This window comes from Callospermophilus lateralis, chromosome X (genome assembly GCF_048772815.1).
Source record: "Callospermophilus lateralis isolate mCalLat2 chromosome X, mCalLat2.hap1, whole genome shotgun sequence".
NCBI classification, from domain to species: domain Eukaryota; kingdom Metazoa; phylum Chordata; class Mammalia; order Rodentia; family Sciuridae; genus Callospermophilus; species Callospermophilus lateralis.
Window position 1 is genome coordinate 23,287,672 of NC_135325.1, and position 19,295 is coordinate 23,306,966.

Below are 19,295 nucleotides of genomic sequence, written 5' to 3' on the forward strand. Positions count from 1 at the left end.
AAAATAATATCTTTAATTATTAAGTAACATGAAATTCCAATATTCTTGGAGGCAGAGGGAAGGGACAAAATCTCGAGCATCAACACTTTTGTTCTAGTAGTTACCAAAATTCTCATTGAATGGGAAATTATGTAATTTAATCTTTCACCAAATCTCTACCATATTCCTTATGATCCACTATAACTACACATACTACTACTTTTCTGTTTTTCAAATATCTGAGACCACAGCTCCTGGGAACTACTTATGTTTTAGTCACCTTTGCTTCACTCTAATTTTCATGGTCATCACTTTCACCAAGTCTTCTCCCTCTTTTGGTCAGTAATTTTCATGATATACTGGCATCTTGGAAAAAATTATTCATGACAATAGTTAAAACAATAAGGCAGAATTTATTTAATACTGTCGCAATAGGTATGGGGACTGCAATGCAATTTTGCAGTAGGAGGGAGAGAGATTGAACTCAACTCTGAATATAAGAAGATTAAGTAAGAATTTATAGCCAAGAAAGGAATGGAGAGTTACTAAGAGGAAACATTATGGTCAAAGAAAAATTCTGGGTAATCCAACCTAACAAAATTCTTGCTGCAGGAAGGCCAGGATGATCAGAAGACACCCACTTGGGAGATGGTGGAGGATGAAGAATTTGGTCCAATATGAAGGATAATTAGATATTAAAGGAAGAGGATTCTGACTAAACTAACTTAGCAAGATTCTGCTAAAATCGAACTATCATCAGGCTTGGTGACACATGTATATAATTCCAGCAATAAATGAGATTAAGGAAGAAGGATCATAAGTTTGAAGTCAGCCTCAGCAACTTAATGAGACCCTGACTCAAAAAATAAAAAGGGCTGGGGATGTAGCTCAATGGTAGTGTGCCCCCTTTTCAGTCCCCAGTGACAGACAGACAGACAGACAGATAGATAGATAGATAGATAGATAGATAGATAGATAGGACTCTTAAGGACATGCCCAAAGATAGAACCTAGTGAAACAGCTCAAAGGAGCCTGGCTAGAATTTCATCAAGGACTAAAAATTCTTTGTCAATTTCTTTTCTTTCCTTTTTTAAAATACTTTTAGTTGTAGATGGCAGTACCGTTATTTTATTTATTTATATTTATGTGGTGCTGAGGATCTAACCCAGTGCTTCATACATGCTAGGCAAGTGCTCTACCACTGAACTACAACCCCAAACCCTTTGTCAATTCTTAATATGTCTGTTTCTTTGTTCATTTGTTTTTTGAATTCCCAATATATTATACATAAACACTTTGTGGACTGACATTTTTTAAAAAAAATATTCTCACTAATAATAATCACTAATGATTGTCTGATACTTTGTACCTGACTGGTTCAGGAAGAGACAGCCAATGCTAACTAAACTATTGCTTCTAGACAAGGCCATGATCATTTCCAGACTGAAGCTATGTTTTTAAACTTACATCCTTATAATACTTTCTGAATTGAGCAGTCAGATTATCCTTTTTGTAAATTATAATAGGCAAGTTCTCTGTTTAAAATACTCCAATTATTTCCCTTTGCAATAACAGTTAAATATAAATTGTTAATTTTCGTCTTGAACTTCTTGATGATCAACTGATTTTTCCATGTGTCATTTCCTTTGTTGAAAGATCCTTACTGCCAACTTCAGATAAACTATATGGATGAATAGATGGATGGATGAATGGATTGATAGATACATATATACATAGTTATATAGAGGTGCTATATTTAAACACAAAGTCTGCCTTACCCCAGTTAGTGTGCAATAAGTATTTCCATCATTAGAATGTATAACCTTCTGGTTAAAATATGATGATACAGTTGTATGGTTTTTAAATTTATTATCTTATTTATACCATATTCTACTTCTATATAGATTGTATTGAAAAATTCAAGCATGAAAAACTTAGTGTATAATGCTACAATTGTTGGAAGAGATGCTGCTGACTTCTCTCTTGCCCAAGCAGGGAATGTTGTGACTATTTCTCCAAAGTAAGTGTTTTTTTTGTTTGTTTGTTTGTTTTTAATTTATTGAGCATATCAACTCTAGTCATTTAATATTTGTTGTTATTTTAAAAATGTGACTTGGATTTTTAAATTAATATATATAAAGTAAAATAACATCACTGAGAGATAACATCTTCATGTTCCTGAGATTCCTCACTAATTTTGTAAAAATAATTCCAACAGCATAAAACAGCTGTTCTTATACATGCATTTAATTTTATTTTGCATGTGTATGAGCCATAGAGATAATATTATAAGTTGTTTATTTATATACACAGTTCTGTTTCCTGTTGGAAGCTAGAAGTAGTATATACCAAAATTACATAATTATAGATATATGACCTTTGTAGGCTATATGATACTTACAATAATTTTGTTACAAAAACAATATGTAGTTATTATAGAAAATTTAGAAACTATGAAAGAACAGGAACAAAATTCTACCTTAAAGAAGCTCCAATGTTGCCATTCTTCTCTATCCCCATTATTTTGAGTAATTCAGTCTCTATCACAGTTCTGTGCCTGACCTTTGTCCTCATGGCAATTCTCTGTGATGGCCTCATCTCTGTGGTGGCTGTGTGCCTGGATCATGTATTCATGATTATCCAAAGCTGCAGTTTTGCTCCTGTGGTTTTACTGGATGGGGTCTTGGGGAGACTCTGCTACCACATCCCTGCTCTGCATTGCCTTAGTTGGGGCTCTCTATAGTGATCCTACACCATGGAAGTTCTGTGTCTGAGTCCCAAGGCTCTCTAGGGCACCATTTGAGATGTAGGTGGAAAAATGCACTTTTTGTGGTACAGGTGGCTCCTGAACTCTATGCCTATGGAGATGATACCACATGAAGATACTTAAGATTTATGGCCTATTCCTTCCATAAGGGCAGCCACCACCTACCAGATAAGACCTTGGCTCCCTGGAGAGCTATATATTGGGGCAGCAAAGTAGCATGACACTGAAATGTGGAGAGCAGAGCCTAGAAATATTGCTGGGCAGCAAGCACCAAGGTCCCATGGAAGTCCTTGTGTGCACCCCTCCCCCCTATTGTTACATCCTCTAGGACCTGGAAATCTGGGCTTATGATGGAAAAGGCAGCACTGATGGTCTCTGAAATGTTTTAGAGTCAGTTTTCCCTTTATGTTAAGAATAGCATCTGGTTTCCATAAACATGGACGATCCATACTAATTTTCTTGTTAAACAATTGCTCTGCCACATCTTTGTTCTCTCTCCAAATATATTTTATCCTTCCATTCAATGTAGATAAGCTGATAGTTTTCTAAAATTTTGAGATCTGCTTTCTTTTTACTTAAGCATTTCATCTTTAAGTTATTTCCATCTTCTTGAATTTTACCATAAGCATTTAAGAGAAGTCATGCTTTTAACATTTTTCTTAGAACGTTCTTTAGTCAAATATCCTATTTCATTACTCACAATTTCTATCTTCAACACTAGGATACAAGCATATTAAGCCAAATTCTTTGCAAATTTTTTAAAAGGATCTCCTTCCACTGTTCAATAATGTGTTTCTTATTTTCATATAAAAACTCATAAAAATGTCCTTTTTTTGGTCCATATTTCCTCCTATATTCTGTCCATATTCCCTCAGATAATCTCTAAGAAGGATAGAGGTTTCTCTCTAGCTTTCTTCTTCTGAGCCTTTATCAGAATCACCCTATATAGTTTATGCTGAGCATGCACCTCAAAATTTTTATAGCTCCACTTTCAGTTCCAAAGCCACTTCCACATTTTTAGATATTTGTTACACAAACATCTCTACATCTTATCACCAATTTTCCATCTTAGCACATTTGGGATGTTATGATGAAATACTGTAAATTGGGTAGATTACAACCAGAAATTTATTTCTCACAGTTCTGAAGTCTGATATGTTGAAGGACAAGATGCCCTCAGATTCAGTATCTGGCAAGGACCCAAGTTCTACTTCATACATAGTCCCTTTTTCCTTCCTGTGCCATTATTATGGTAGAAGGAGCCACTTATATGAGGGTATTAATTTCATTCATGAGATCTCTGTTCCATGTTATATTTACCTCCAAAAGGTTCCCCTTCCTAATATCATTACATTGGTGATTTAAGTTTTTGACATAAGAATTCAGCCCATAGAAATCTGTATTTTGTTTCTCCAAGAGATGGTTTGTGAAAATATATCCTCAGCTGAACCTAAAAGTCTCCCATGAACTTTTCATGAGTGCTTTCTTTTTTTCTCCTTTTTCATTATTGCACTATTTATTATGCTTCTTGAAGCTTTTAATATTTGGAAAGTATACATTAATTGAGCATGTGTACATGTATATTTACTCACACATGTAGTAATTTGTGCCTGTAACATAGTGATCATATTGTACATGTACATATATCTTCTTATTTTCACCTAATTTTAAATGTTTTTTTCTCAAAATTTAACTTGCACATGCTTTAATATTTTTAAATATGCAGAAGAGTTTGAAATAAGCAAACTCCAGCCTCCTGAGATCCTGTCCCTGAGGCACTTACTTTTAATTTTTTCACTTATGCGTAATTTTAGTTTTTCAAATGGTCACATCCATAAATGTAATTCATATATCTTTGTGACTATTTTGTTAATTCAACTTGATCTAGCTCACTTATTTCCTTATATTACTTTCTCCCAATATCATTAATTTTATCTTTTATCTGTTACTTTTCCTACAATAAAATATATTTTATTCCTATTTCTTTTTTCCCTTGGTGCTGGACATTGAACCCAGGGCTTCACACATGGTAAATATATGTTCTACCACTAAGCTACATTTATAACCTCCCTATTTCTTATACTATTAATACATACACAATATATTTTGACACCATCATTTTAACTGAAAAAATAGTAAATGCTAAAGAACTACATAAAATCTTTGAAGTCCCTTTTCCTCTAGTATAACACTTATTTGAACTGATTGTTTTGGGACCCACTGGAGCAATGTGATTCTTGAACATTATTTCTCCTTAGATGGAAAATAAGATATTTTTCTTTAATAATTTACTCGCTTCATCCTTATGACCTTACCTTTATGAAAACTTCTAAGAAAAAGTATAGATAGGTAAATTTCCCAAGATTTTTCACTTCTGAGAATGTCCTTATATTATTCCTATGCTTGATTTATATTTTGCTCAGGTTATTATCTAAGTTGTAATTATTTTTACTCATAACTCAAAATAATTCTCCACTGCCCTGCAGCATTCATTATTTGTTATGAGAAATTCTGCTATGCATCTGTTCTTCCCTACTCTGGAAGTTTTTAGGATCTTCCATCATAACCTGGTATTATTCTAGAATGTATGAATGGGGGTGTCTTATTATTCACTGTGCTGAATAAACAGTAAATGCTTTAATTGTGAAGTTGTTTTCATAAGCCCTGGAATATTCTCTTAAATTATTTACTTGATAACTTTCTTTCCTGAGATTTTGCAAACTTTATTTGTCTTATATTGAACCTGATAGTTGGATCCTCTATAGACCTATATTATCACTTCAACTTTTGATCTCATTGATTTCTCCTCTTTTTATCAACAAATCTCTTTTCCAATTTTTTCATACACACACACACACACACACACACACACACACACACACACGAACTTTCATATTCTTTGCATAGCCTTATTTTATAGTATCCTGTTCTTAAATTGGTAGTTCAGTATCTTCTTAAATATCTCTGACTTTTAAGTTCTTGTTATTAGCCAAATTATCTCTATGTTCTCAGAGGTCATTTGCATTTTTTTAATCTTGGTCTCATCTTTCCTGTTGAAGGATTTATTCTAATATTTGATAAGACTTGGTTATCCATTTATATGTAATAACATGGTAATATAGAAAGTAAATTATGATTCTACATATACTTGGGTTTGTCAATTGGTAGGCTTCATTTTAGGGTTAAAAAATATTCTGCTTTTATGCTCAATTAATTGTTTGGCATTCTATGATGGCACTAGAAAGATTGAGGTTGTCTGAACCCCATCCTGCCCATTATGCAATAATGGCTTCCTCCAACTAGATGCCTTTTTAAATTCCTTTATTATAATTTTGATGAGATTTCTTTTAGGAAAAGAGATTATGAATCTGGTTTTCAAACTTGATTGTGTTTAGAACTTCTCCCATGTCGTTTAAAAATTAAATGCTGGGTTTCAGTCCTGACATTTAAAGGCTCTTGTGATTCAGCCTCATTTGGAAAATGTGGATCAGAATATTTACCCACAGTGTTGTCAGTAATAAACATAATTATGCAAGGAAAACACCCTGGCACTATAACTGGAACTTATAGGAAGCAGCCAGTAAATTTCCTCTCTTCCCCAATTTGAAGTACTGGTTGAAAATATATCAATGTTACAAATTTTTGCAATCTAGCAGAATGTCAGAAAAGCAAATATACAATGAAAGTGTGATTTGATAATTGTTTTATTTGTGATGTGTGTATAGACTTAGAGGAAAAAAGGAGAACGAGGCAAATGAGTACTTAGAGGGAAACCCAAAAAGGGTTCCCAGAAGACTTAATGCTCAATTCTGAATATGTATGGAAAACAATTATTCATTTGCCTAAATGCATTTTATTTTATAGGATTGAATAATGTTATTTGGTAGTTTTTAAAGTATATTTTAGCTAGACTAAATGTCATAGTATTTGGTTTTTACAAATAAGACTCAGAAAATATTGTTTTCTTAAACAAAAGTGCATAGCTTTGTAATTACAAAAGATTATATAATTATCTGTACCACATTTCATCTTAGATTTTGTCTCAATCAAATAACTGCTCTTTCTGCCAGCTATGGATTGAAATTCCCAGAAATGTAATTTATATACAAAAGATTAAAAACTATATTATCTTATAAACAAACATTTATTTCTGCATATAATTTGATGACTAGGTGTAGCTCTAACCACAGAAGGACTATAAAAAATGAAAGTACAATTTTAGAAAACTATTTTGTTTCTTTTTTTCTTTTTTATTCTCATTGAGCCATATGCACACTGACATTGATGTGTTCTATATATTTATTCTTAATCTCTCTCCAAAGTCAATTTGAAGTAGCTTACAAGGTACATGTAATATTAAGGAGTTGTTCTTTAAAAAAAATGAGGAGAGACAATTAGAGCAAAAAGCAAATAAACATTATGAAAATTAAGATGAAGCCTACAATTATGATACACTGACTGGGGACCTGGAACCCTTACTTGAACTTTACTACATATTTGATTCTGAATTCGCTAACAAATTTGGAAAGGAATCTTGGTCATTTCGATTCTTCTATATGACTAAAAATTTTTAAAAAGGATTACACATATTCAAGAGAAGCCCAAATCTCTCTGATCCTGAAACAAGCCATTTATCTCATTAAAAGGGTACTCTATTATAAAATGTGTTTCACTGGACTTAAGTATATGTCCATCAGATCATTCATTATGTCTATGTTATTTTTTTGAATATTTTTTGGTGATTTTTGAACCCCCCCCCCTTTTAAAAAAATAAATTTCCATAAGGATCCAATCCATTACCAGGTCCTATTAAGTTTACCAATTTTATTTTAAAATTAGCATCTTCTCTTCTTCTACACCTCTTCGACCATTTTTATGTAGACTGCCATGACAGACTCCTAAAGGGCTTCTTTGCAACCCATTCTGTATATTAGAATGGCAAATATTTTAATGTAAATTTAATTATGATACTCTTTGTTTAAAATATTCTCATAGCTTCCTATCTTCCCATCATAGATCTAGTATATCATCAGAGTCCAAGGAATACTTTTTATTTTTATATGGTACTAAGTATTGGAATCCAGGGCCTCTTGAACACTAGGCAAGTACTCTACCATTGAGCTACATCCCTAGTCCTTTTAAAAAAAAATTCTGAGGCAGGGTCTCATTAAGTTCTCCAAACTGTCCTTGAATTTGTGGTCATTCAGCCTTGGCCTCTCAAGTAGTTGGGAATACTTTCATTTTTATGAAATTTTATGGTTTTCATGACTTGCTCTTAGATACAATTTGTATCACTAATCTCCTCGTTCCTTATGCTTTAGTGCTACTGGTCTTTGATTAGTTCCTCCAATATATTGTAATTCTACCTTCTTTCCTCCTCTCTTCAATATACCTAATTCAGTCTCATTTTTAAAAATTTATTTATGTATTCTAATACATAAATTATATGTATATTTGTTAAACATGATAGCAGAACACATTTCAATTCATAGTACACATACAGAGCATAATTTTTCATTTCTCTGGTTGTACACAAAGTAGAGTTACACCATTCGTGTCTTCATACATGTACTTAGGGTAATGAGGTCCATCTCATTCCACCATATTTCCTACCCCCAGTACCCCTCCTTTCCCCTCCCTCCCCTTTGCCTTATCTAAAATTCCTACTTTCCTCCCATGACCCCCACCCCCATTATGAATCAGCATCCACATATCAGAGAAAACATTTGGCCTTTGGTTTTTTGATATTGGCTTACTTCACTTAGAATAATATTCTCCAAATCTATTCTGCAAATTCCATGATTTTAATCTCAATTTAAAAAATTATTTCATTTTATTTATTCTAATTTGCTATATATGATAGAATGCAGTTCAATTCATATTACACAAACAGAGCATAATTTTTCATATCTCTGGTTGTACACAAAGTAGAGTCACACTATTCATGTTTTCATATATGTACTTAGGGTAAAGATGTACATCTCATTTCACCATCTTTCCTACCCCCATGCCCCCTCCCTTCCCTTCCCTCCCCTTTGCCCTATCTAAAGTTTGTCTGTTCCTTCCATGCTCCCCCTCATCCGCCTTATGAATCAGCATCTTTATATCAGAGAAGATATTCGGCATTTGGGTTAATTGGGATTGGCTTACTTAACTTAGTAGTATATTCTCCAACTCCACCCATTTACCTGTAAATGCCATGAGAAAAAGTGATTTTATATATATATAAAATATATATATATATATATATATTTTATATATATATATAAAATCACTTTTTCTTTATCCATTCATCTACTGAAGGTTATCTAGGTTGGATTCACAATTTAGCTATTGTGAATTGTGCTGCTATAAACATTGATATGGCTGTGTCCCTGTAGTATGCTGTTTTTTATTTCTTTGGATATAAACCAAGGAGTAGGATAGCTGGGTCAAATTCCCAGTTTTCCAAGGAATCTCCATACAGCTTTCCAGATTGGTTCCACCAATTTGCAGTCCCACCAGCAATGTAAGAGTGTGCCCTTTTCCCCACATCCTTGCCAACACTTATTGTTGTTTGTATTCCCTTTTTAAAAATACTTTTAAATTTATTTTTTCTTCTAATTTGTCATATATGACAGTAGAATGCATTACATTCATAATACACATATAGAGCATATTTTTTCATATCTCTGTATACAAAGTATAGTCACACCACTCATGTCTTCACACATGTACTTAGGGTTATGATGTGCATCTCATTCCACCATCTTTTGTACTCCCATGCCCCCTCCCTTCCCCTCCCACCCCTTTGCCCTATCTGGAGTTCATTTAATCCTCCCATGCTCTCCCTCCCAACCCCACTATGAATCAGCCTCCTTATATCAGAGAAAACATTCAGCATTTGGTTTTTTGGGATTGGCTAACTTCACTTAGCATTATATTTTTCCATTCCATCTATTTATCTGCAAATGCCATGATTTTATTCTATTTTATTGCTGAGTAATATTCCATTGTGTATATATACCACATTTTCTTTTTCCATTCATCTGCTTAAGGTCATCTAGGTTGGTTCCACAGTTTAGCTATTGTGAATTGTGCTGCTATAAATATTGATGTGGCTGTGTCCCTGTAGTATGCTGTTTTTAAGTCCTTTGGGTATAGACTGAGGAGTGGGAAAACTGAGTCAAATGGTGGTTCCATTCCCAGTTTTCCAAGGAATATCCATACTGCTTTCCAGATTGGCTGCACCAATTTGCAGTACCATCAGCAATTATGAGTGTGTCTTTTTCCCCACATTCTCGCCAACACTTATTGTTGTTTGTATTCTTAATAGCTGTCATTCTGACTGGAATGAGATGAAATCTTAGAGTAGTTTTGATTTGCATTTCTCTAATTGCTAGATATGTAGAACATTTTTCATATATTTGTTGACTGATTGTAAATCGTCTTCTGAGAAGTGTCTGTTCAGTTCCTTGGCCCATTTATTGATTGGATTATTTGTTTCTTTGGTGTTAAGATTTTTGAATTCTTTAAGATTTTTGAGTTCTTTATATATCCTAGAGATTAGTGCTCTATCTGATGTGCATGTGGTAAAGATTTGCTCTCATTCTGTAGGCTCTCTAGTCACTTTTGCTAAGAAGGAGCTTTTGCATTTGAATCCATCCCATTTATTGATTCTTGATTTTAATTCTTGCTCTATAGGAATCTTATTAAGGAAGTTGGGGCCTAATCCAACATGATGGAGATTTGGGCCTACTTTTTCTTCTACTAGGTGCAGGGTCTCTGGTTTAATTCCTAGGTCTTTGATCCACTTTGAGTTGAGTTTTGTGCATGGTGACAGATAGGAGTTTAATTTCATTTTGTTGCATATGAATTTCCAGTTTTTCCAGCACCATTTGTTGAAGAGGCTATGTTTTCTCCAATATGTGTTTTTTGAGCCATTGTCTAATGTAAGATCCTTATATTTATGTGAGTTTTTCTCTGTGCCTTCTATTCTGTACCATTGGTCTACCAGTCTATTTTGGTGCCAAAACCATGCTGGTTTTGTTACTGTAGCTCTATAATTTAAGAAGTAGTATGGTTTAAGGTCTGTTACACTGATGCCACCTGCTTCACTCTTCTTGCAGAGGATTGCTTTAGCTACTCTGGGTCTCTCATTTTTCCAGATGAATTTCATGACTGCTTTTTCTATTTCTATGAGGGATGTTATTGGGATTTTTGTCAATCTCATTTTTCTTATCTCACCTTACATATTACTTCTTCTGACTCTACAGGCTGTATCTCACTTGCCACTGCATACTGTTATACCACTTTGTGGCACATCTGTGATTCGTAACTTTCAAATTTATTTTGTGATGTGGCAATATCATCCATGTACTCTATAATGTATCATCCAGGAAATCAGGAATAGTATGTTTGTTTTCTAACTACTAAATTCCATAAAACCTAAAACAATGCCTGGAACATTATAAATTATAATTATGAATCAAGGGAGTCAATTATTAAATGAATGGCTTTATCTAATTGTGATTTTTAGAATATCTACAAAATTCCTAAATCACTCACAAGAATCCTAACATGAAATTTGAACCTGCACATACCCAGAAAAAATTTCAATATTAAATGTTCATTTTTCTCAGTTAAGTTCAAGCCCATGAGTTCTTTTGCATAAAAGTAAGGAGATTGGTGAGGACGCATTTCTGAATAAAAGTCCCCCTTATTGCTGTTAGATGTGAGTTGTAATTTTCCCTACAAAATCAATTTTAGAACATTTCTATTGATTTTGAAAGTTACTCTTTCAAAAAAAACCATGCTCTTTGGTGCTCCCCAATCTCACCCATTCAAAAGCAATTGCACAAGTTTATAGAGAAGTTGGTACAAGGTTTAACACTAAGGGAAATCTATTCCCCACTCATTCTACAATAAGTATACTGTAAGAGAAGATAATAGGTGGTAGTTTGTAAAAGGAATGACTGTATCTGATGTATAATGCTAACCATGCTAAAAGTTACAGTAAAATCAATGATAAAATTTCCCCAAGATTTATCACCCACAGCTGTGTCAAGGTGAAGCCAGCCTGAAAGATTGAGCCAGTAATGGAACAGTGATTTCATTCTTGATTCAGGGAGTTCATTGTTTATATAAATAGCAAATGCAAGAATATTCAAAGGTGCCCAGTCTTTCATGTCCTCTGTGTAGAGTAACACCTAGATAAAAGGGATCTGATGACTGCATCAAGGATGGTAAATCACCCTGTTGGTGAGAACCCACTTTATGGTGCCATTAAGTATTTTCCTAGCCTGTAACTGTAAAGGGAGTAATGTAGTAAACCTCACTACATCAGAATCCAGGAGGCAATGAGAAACTGACTGGTGACAGTTTGTTTGGGGAGTTAGGGAGGCAACTGAGAAATGTTCTGACAGCAGCTCCTCATGAGCCTCCACACTGTTACATTGTATCAAGTTCATGGGGCTTTCTCCTAAGTCTTATGTCAGCTGCAGTTAGGCCACACATATGTGAATCCAATGTGGAGGCATGCAAGTTTGCTAGAATGCCATGCTATAGTAATTTTCCTACAAATTGATAAACAGAACCTTCTCCAAATTTGTAGACTCTTTGCATTATGCCATATTTTATACTACAGAGGTAAAGATTAAGGGAAATTGGCATATTTTCTTTATTCTTTCTTTAAATCGAATATTCCTCTGAAACATGTGAATTTGAACTTCAAATTTTATTTTCAACCATGGCTTTAGGTATTTTTTAAATTGTTATTTTTTTTCCTCCATGTAAACAAAACCAAATGACATGACTATGAATTTGGCTAAACATTAGCAAACAATGTACTAAGAATTTTGCAAAAAATGCATAGATGATTTCCTGTGGACCACTGTTACAAAATCTAATATCTGGCTTATTATACATACATTTGGGAGGTAAGTTTAGATTTTAGAGGCTATATCAAGACTTCAACAGCCTCTATATCTTTTGTAAAAGTAAATATATTTAGATTCTAGGGGTATAAGCACATGTTCTACACTGAATAAAATACTTCTTGCCTTTTTCAATAAACTATTTTCTTTTATTAATTATAGAAACCAAATTAATATCACTCTGAAATTTACCAGTCGCTTCCTCCATCCTGCTGAAGCTTCACTGCTCTTAATTTCTAAACCTAAGTGTGGAATAGGAGGTGTTACAATGACTTTTGCTCTAAAGGGTGAAGTCCTTGATTTTAAAGCAATTGTAAGTAAATTTTACTTATTTTTATATATCTTTGCTTCTGTTCCCCAACCTTGGCATGTCATGACCATAGATGTTCTTCCATGTTTTATTTCTATGTAGCTCTTGATCCTTGAGATCTTCCTTTTGCTCTGAAGACTTGTGATTTAAATTAAAGCAGCTCTGGGCCTGTGTTTATGGGCTTTTTAGACTAAGGGTGGAGAGTTTATGCATCAAAAAAAGATTCTTATTTTCTCTGACAGGAACATTATCAATTTGTCTGGACTGTCTTGTGGAACAAATCCATTATAAAAGTTAATGCTAATGCTGGCATTTATTGAAAGGTGATGATGTTCTTAACAGAGTTCAAAGTGTTTATACCTCAAAGTATGGGGGAGAATGATTTTTAAATTTTTATAAAATGGCTTTGACGTTGTTATGATTGCATTTCTTAACCATTATCTTATTTTCTACCATGGATATATGGTAAAGAACAAGCAAATTTATTATTGCCAGATTGTCCTATGGGTTACAAAGAATTTGGGGGATGCAAAATAAGATTGGGAAAAAGACACTCACTCTAGGAGGCTCAATTAGTGGCAAGTTGTGTGTGGAGAACAAGAAGTTGCTCACATGGACAGACAGGCTCATTAGACAGTGATGCCCAGAACAGGAAGTGGGCATTTGTCACCAAGATATATGTTCTTGTCTTCTGATTTCCTTTTAAATAATGAATGCTTAATACTTCCCAACTCTCTCACATAAATTCTCTGAAACAGCATAATGCTTTGCCATATGTGGTTAAAGACATGGCTAGTTTTAGCCTGTCATTAATGTTACCTCAGGGGAGAAAAGCTGACACTTGAAGGTTGTGAAACTCTGGTTACTTTCCCATCTGTTCACTATGGTCTTAGAAAACTTAGAAGTAAATTAGATAATAATGTAGAAATAAAATAGGTCAAGAACATAATCAGCTTAAAAATGTAAAATTTCCAGAAAATTCTACTTTGTGAGATTCCCTTGGATAATTTGAAGTTTTTATTTTGCATATGTGCTTTTATTACAATATAAATGTAAGTGTTTCCACCACATTATAAATGCAGACATGTCATAATCACATATAGTCTTATACATAGATATTTATCCCCACATGCACATCCATAGCACAGCTGTCTCTGCCTTATGGAGCCATATATATAAATGTGTGTGTGTGTGTGTGTGTGTGTGTGTGTGTGTGTGACTGATTATTTGAAAATAGAAACCATGTCCAGTCATTAACAAACCAATTTTAAAGAGATCAATTTGAGAAACACTGCTTTGACAAATGGTTTAATTTTAGCATAGTACTATGGATCAGTATTGAGATTAAATATATTTTTAGGGGCTGGGGATGTGGCTCAAGTGGTAGCGCGCTCGCCTTGCATGCGTGCGGCCCGGGTTCGATTCTCAGCACCACGTACAAAGATGTTGTGTCCGCCGATAACTAAAAAATAAATATTAGAGGATTCTCTCACTCTCTCTCCTCTCTCACTCTCTCTTTAAAAAAAAAAAAAAAAAAAAAAAAGCATACTTGCTCTCTGTTCTGTAGGATCTCTGTCATGTGATCCCTTATCCTTCACCTCTTCCAAAAAATTAAAAAAAAAATATATATATATATATATTTTTTTATCCTTTCCACCCATATTTTAGCAGTATAATATTTATGGGATAAGGAGAATTTAATAAATTAGTGTCAGTTTAATATTTAAATGGACAATTTGTAGATTTTTAACTTCATATTATATATAATTAAGGATTTTTTTATATTATTATATAGTATGCTTTATTTCTTTTTTACTTTAGGAAATTCTGAAATGCAAAACTCCATGTTATCAATGGAAGGAAGTTACTATAAATGTGAAAAACCCCTTCCCGACTGCTGGAGATTTTAGGTAAGTTATTGGTGGGTGTAAATTTATTGCAATTAGCTATTTTCACTCTTAAAATAGTATTTTTACCTTTTTTACATGAACCATTTTGAAAAGAAATTAAATAATTAAATGTTTTATATTTCTATAAACTTATAAGCATCATCAGATAAAATAGAACAAATAATGAAAATAAATAATTTTTATCTTGAACTGGTACTTGATCATACAAATTTAAAAATTTTGTCTATAAGCTTTCTGTTTATTTGGATTTTGTGTTCTTTTAATTTTTTAAAATTTTTGAATTAATAGACTCTTTGTATTGAATTCTATTGCATCTGCTAATATCCAAAACTGAAATATTGATTCAGTTAAAAAATATATTTTTGCTTGGAGCATCAGGATTAATTTATACTGTACATTCAATGTGCATGTGTCTGTCTTGAGTTTTAATGATAACAACAACATTTTGCAATGAAAAGAAAATTCTTTACTATTATTTAAAGACACAATAAAAACATTACTACCGGGACTGGGATTGTGGCTCAGAGGTTGAGTGCTCACCTAACATGCCTGAGGCACTGGGTTCGATCCTCAGCACCACATAAAAATATTGTGTCCACCTATAACTAAAATATAAATATTTAAAAAACAAAACATTACTACTTATAAGTTTACATGTTGTAGGAGAATATGAAAAATTATACGCCTCATGTACTGATTAAATTAGGGACTCGTTATTCCAGACATATACACAAACATATATACATACTTATATTTAATATTTGATAACTTTCCATTTCTCTAATCATTGTCTGTCCAGCCTTTTTGGTATTTTATTTTTAATAAGATCAATCATTGTTGACAAAACAAAATTTATTATGTAGAAACAGTTAGTGGTATGTTTATGGTTTTTCATATGCATATAAGGGAGAATATTATAGACTGAAATTTTATGAAAGTGTTATGTTGGAGTGTAAAGAATATAAAAAGTGAATATGTGGTGTTAATCCAGTATTAAAATATGCCCTTAATTGAACCAAATGGTGCAGTCCTTCAGAAAAAAAACAGGATAAAGCATATTTCATCTTTCATTCTAGTGTTAAATTTGAATGTTCCAAGAATAAGAAGAATATTAGAAACATGTTTCACAAAAAATGATGATATTTTAATATGTCTTTATGGTTTCTCTTAGGTTGAATTAAAATGACTGTGAGAGGTGTGTGGTTTGGTTCAGAGCAGAAAAACTAATTTTATTTTTACTCCATCCTTCCTTGAATGAATATGCTCTCAAACTTAGACAACTTTGAAATACATTGAAACATTTAAAAGCAATCAAAAATAGCCATGTATTATGTGCAAAATATAAAAATAATTAAAGAAAATAAATAAGAAAGAAATTTAATGCCAATTAATCATAGAGACTATTTTAGAGTTATAACCAGTATAACAAGTGATCTTTTTCAAGTTATATTTAAAAAAGATCATTTTTCTAGTTATATTAAATTTTAGTTATACTAAAAAATGAAATTTAATAATTAAAAAATTATTAAAATCTCATATTTAACATACTTTAAAATGAAATATCTCCATATGCATTCCCCAAAATTATAGTTAGCACAATGACTGAATTCAATCAATTTTCATTGTACATTATCATTATTTTCAACCTTTAATGCAGTCTAGCATAGATTTAACAGAGATAGGATTAGTTGGCTAGGTTGCTGACTCCATGACTGTCTACAAGATTGGAAGTTTTTAGTTTTTTCTCAGCAAAAGAAACAATAAGAGAGGTAAATAGGGAGCCTACATCCTGGGAACAAATCTTTACTCCTCACACTTCAGACAGAGCCCTAATATCCAGAATATACAAAGAACTCAAAAAATTAGACAATAAGATAACAAATAACCCAATCAACAAATGGGCCAAGGACCTGAACAGACATATCTCAGAGGAGGACATACAATCAATCAACAAGTACATGGAAAAATGCTCACCATCTCTAGCAGTCAGAGAAATGCAAATCAAAACCACCCTAAGATACCATCTCACTCCAGTAAGATTGGCAGCCATTAGGAAGTCAAATAACAACAAGTGCTGGCGAGGATGTGGGGAAAAGGGTTCACTTGTACATTGCTGGTGGGACTGCAAACTGGTGTGGCCAATTTGGAAAGCAGTGTGGAGATTTCTTGGAAAGCTGGGAATGGAACCACCATTTGACCCAGCTATTCCCCTTCTTGGTCTATTCCCTAAAGTCCTAAAAAGAGCATACTACAGGGACACTGCTACATCCATGTTCATAGCAGCACAATTCACAATAGCAAGACTGTGGAACCAACCTAGATGCCCTTCAATAGACGAATGGATAAAAAAAATGTGGCATTTATACACAATGGAGTATTACTCTGCATTAAAAAATGACAAAATCATAGAATTTGCAGGGAAATGGATGGCATTAGAGCAGATTATGCTAAGTGAAGCTAGCCAATCCCTCAAAAACAAATGCCAAATGTCTTCTTTGATATAAGGAGAGTAACTAAGAACAGAGTAGGGAGGAAGAGCATGAGAAGAAGATTAACATTAAGCAGGGATGAGAGGTGGGAGGGAAAGGGAGAGAGAAGGGAAATTGCATGGAAATGGAAGGAGACCCTCAGGGGTATACAAAATTACATACAAGAGGAAGTGAGGGGAAAGGGAAAAAAATATAAGGGGGAGAAATGAATTACAGTAGAGGGGGTAGAGAGAAAAGAGGGGAGGGGAGGGGGGAGGGGGATAGTAGAGGAGAGGAAAGGCAGCAGAATACAACAGACACCAGAATGGCAATATGTAAATCAATGGTTGTGCAACTGATGTGATTCTGCAATCTGTATATGGGGTAAAAATGGGAGCTCATATCCCACTTGAATCAAAGTGTGAAATATGATATATCAAGAACTATGTAATGTTTTGAACAACCAACAATAAAAATTAATTAAAAAAAGAATCATGATCAACAACAACAACAAAAAAAAAGATCGGAAGTTTTTAAATTTTTCTTTCACAAAACAACACTATTTAATACTCCATAATACTTTCAAAAGCATGATTAAGATTCGTTTTGTATCTTGTTGAGGATTTTGTCTTCATATTATGAAATTTAGCAGTGATTTTTCCCTTTTCTTGTGATGTCTGTGTTTTTCACATAATTAATACTACCCTTAGAGAATGAATTGGGAAATGTTCCTTTGTATTCTATTTTTTTGGAAGAGTTTGTGAAGATTGGTATTAATTGTTTTAATGTTTGGTAGAATTCACAACTGAAGCCCTTTGATTCTGGGCTCTACTTTGTGGGAAGTTTATTTCATTACTGATTTCTTCTGTTTCTTATGAGCCTATTCAGAATTCCTATTTCTTGTTGAATAAGTTTTTGTGCTTTGCTTCATTCTAGGAATTTGTGTATTTTTTTAAGTTATGTAACTCATTGGCATGGAGGTTTTCGTAGTATTCTGTTATAATCTTTTTATTATTTGTCAAATAAATATGGTTTCCCTTATTCCATCATTCATTTTACTAATTTGATTCTTCTTTCATTCTTGATCAATCTACATAAATATAAATTTGTTATCTTATTGATCTTTTCAAAGAAACCCCTGATTTCCTTGGTGTTGTATATTATTTTTCTATTGCCTATATCATTTCTGCACTAACATTTATTTTTTTTCTGTTATTACTTATTTTCTTCTGTCTGATTCGGGTTTAGACTTTTTGTTCTTTTCCTAGTTTCTTAATGTAAAAAGTTAGCTTTATTATTTTTAAATCTTCTTTATTCATATGTGCATTTATATCTATATATTTCACTCTGGACACTGCTTGAACAACATCTCACTTTTTATGTATTTTGTGTTTATTTTTGCTAATCTAAAGGTGCTTTCTAATTTTACTTTTGATTTATTCCTAACTTACTAATTTTTGAGGATAAGTTCTTTAATTTTCCCATATTTGTGAATTTCCAAATTTCTTTCTGTATTGATTTTTAATTTCATTCCATTTTAGCCAGAGAACATATTTTATATTTCTTCAATCATTTCAATTTGATCAAGGATTATCTCATGGCCTACCATTAGATTTGTAATATAGAATGTTCACAAGAGCAGTATGTTTTCTACTGTTTTTTAAAATTATTTTTATATATATCTTAGTTGTTGATGGACCTTCATTTTATTCATTTATTTATATGCAGTGCTAAGAATCGAACCCAGTGCTTCACACATGCTAGGCAAGCGCTCTATATTTCCTTGTAATCCTTCTGCCTAAATATTACCTTCATTATTGAAAGTGAGATATTTAAATATATATTATTATTGCCTATTTTTCCATATATGCCAGTTTTTGCTTTCTATATTTCGGTATTCTGTAGTTAGGTATGTATATATTTATAATTGTTTTAGCTTCATAGTTG

General features: G+C 32.9%; 1 protein-coding gene across 1 annotated transcript in view; it reads left to right on the top strand.

The window, feature by feature from the left end:
- Window positions 1-19,295, top strand: part of Cfap47 (cilia and flagella associated protein 47) — a 421,187-nt gene that overhangs the window by 204,702 nt on the left and 197,190 nt on the right. Inside the window, exons 37-39 of the mRNA XM_077107522.1 lie at window positions 1,884-1,999; window positions 12,823-12,973; window positions 14,792-14,880. Of these exons, the coding sequence (XP_076963637.1) occupies window positions 1,884-1,999; window positions 12,823-12,973; window positions 14,792-14,880 (356 nt within the window). The remainder of the gene's footprint in view (window positions 1-1,883; window positions 2,000-12,822; window positions 12,974-14,791; window positions 14,881-19,295) is intronic.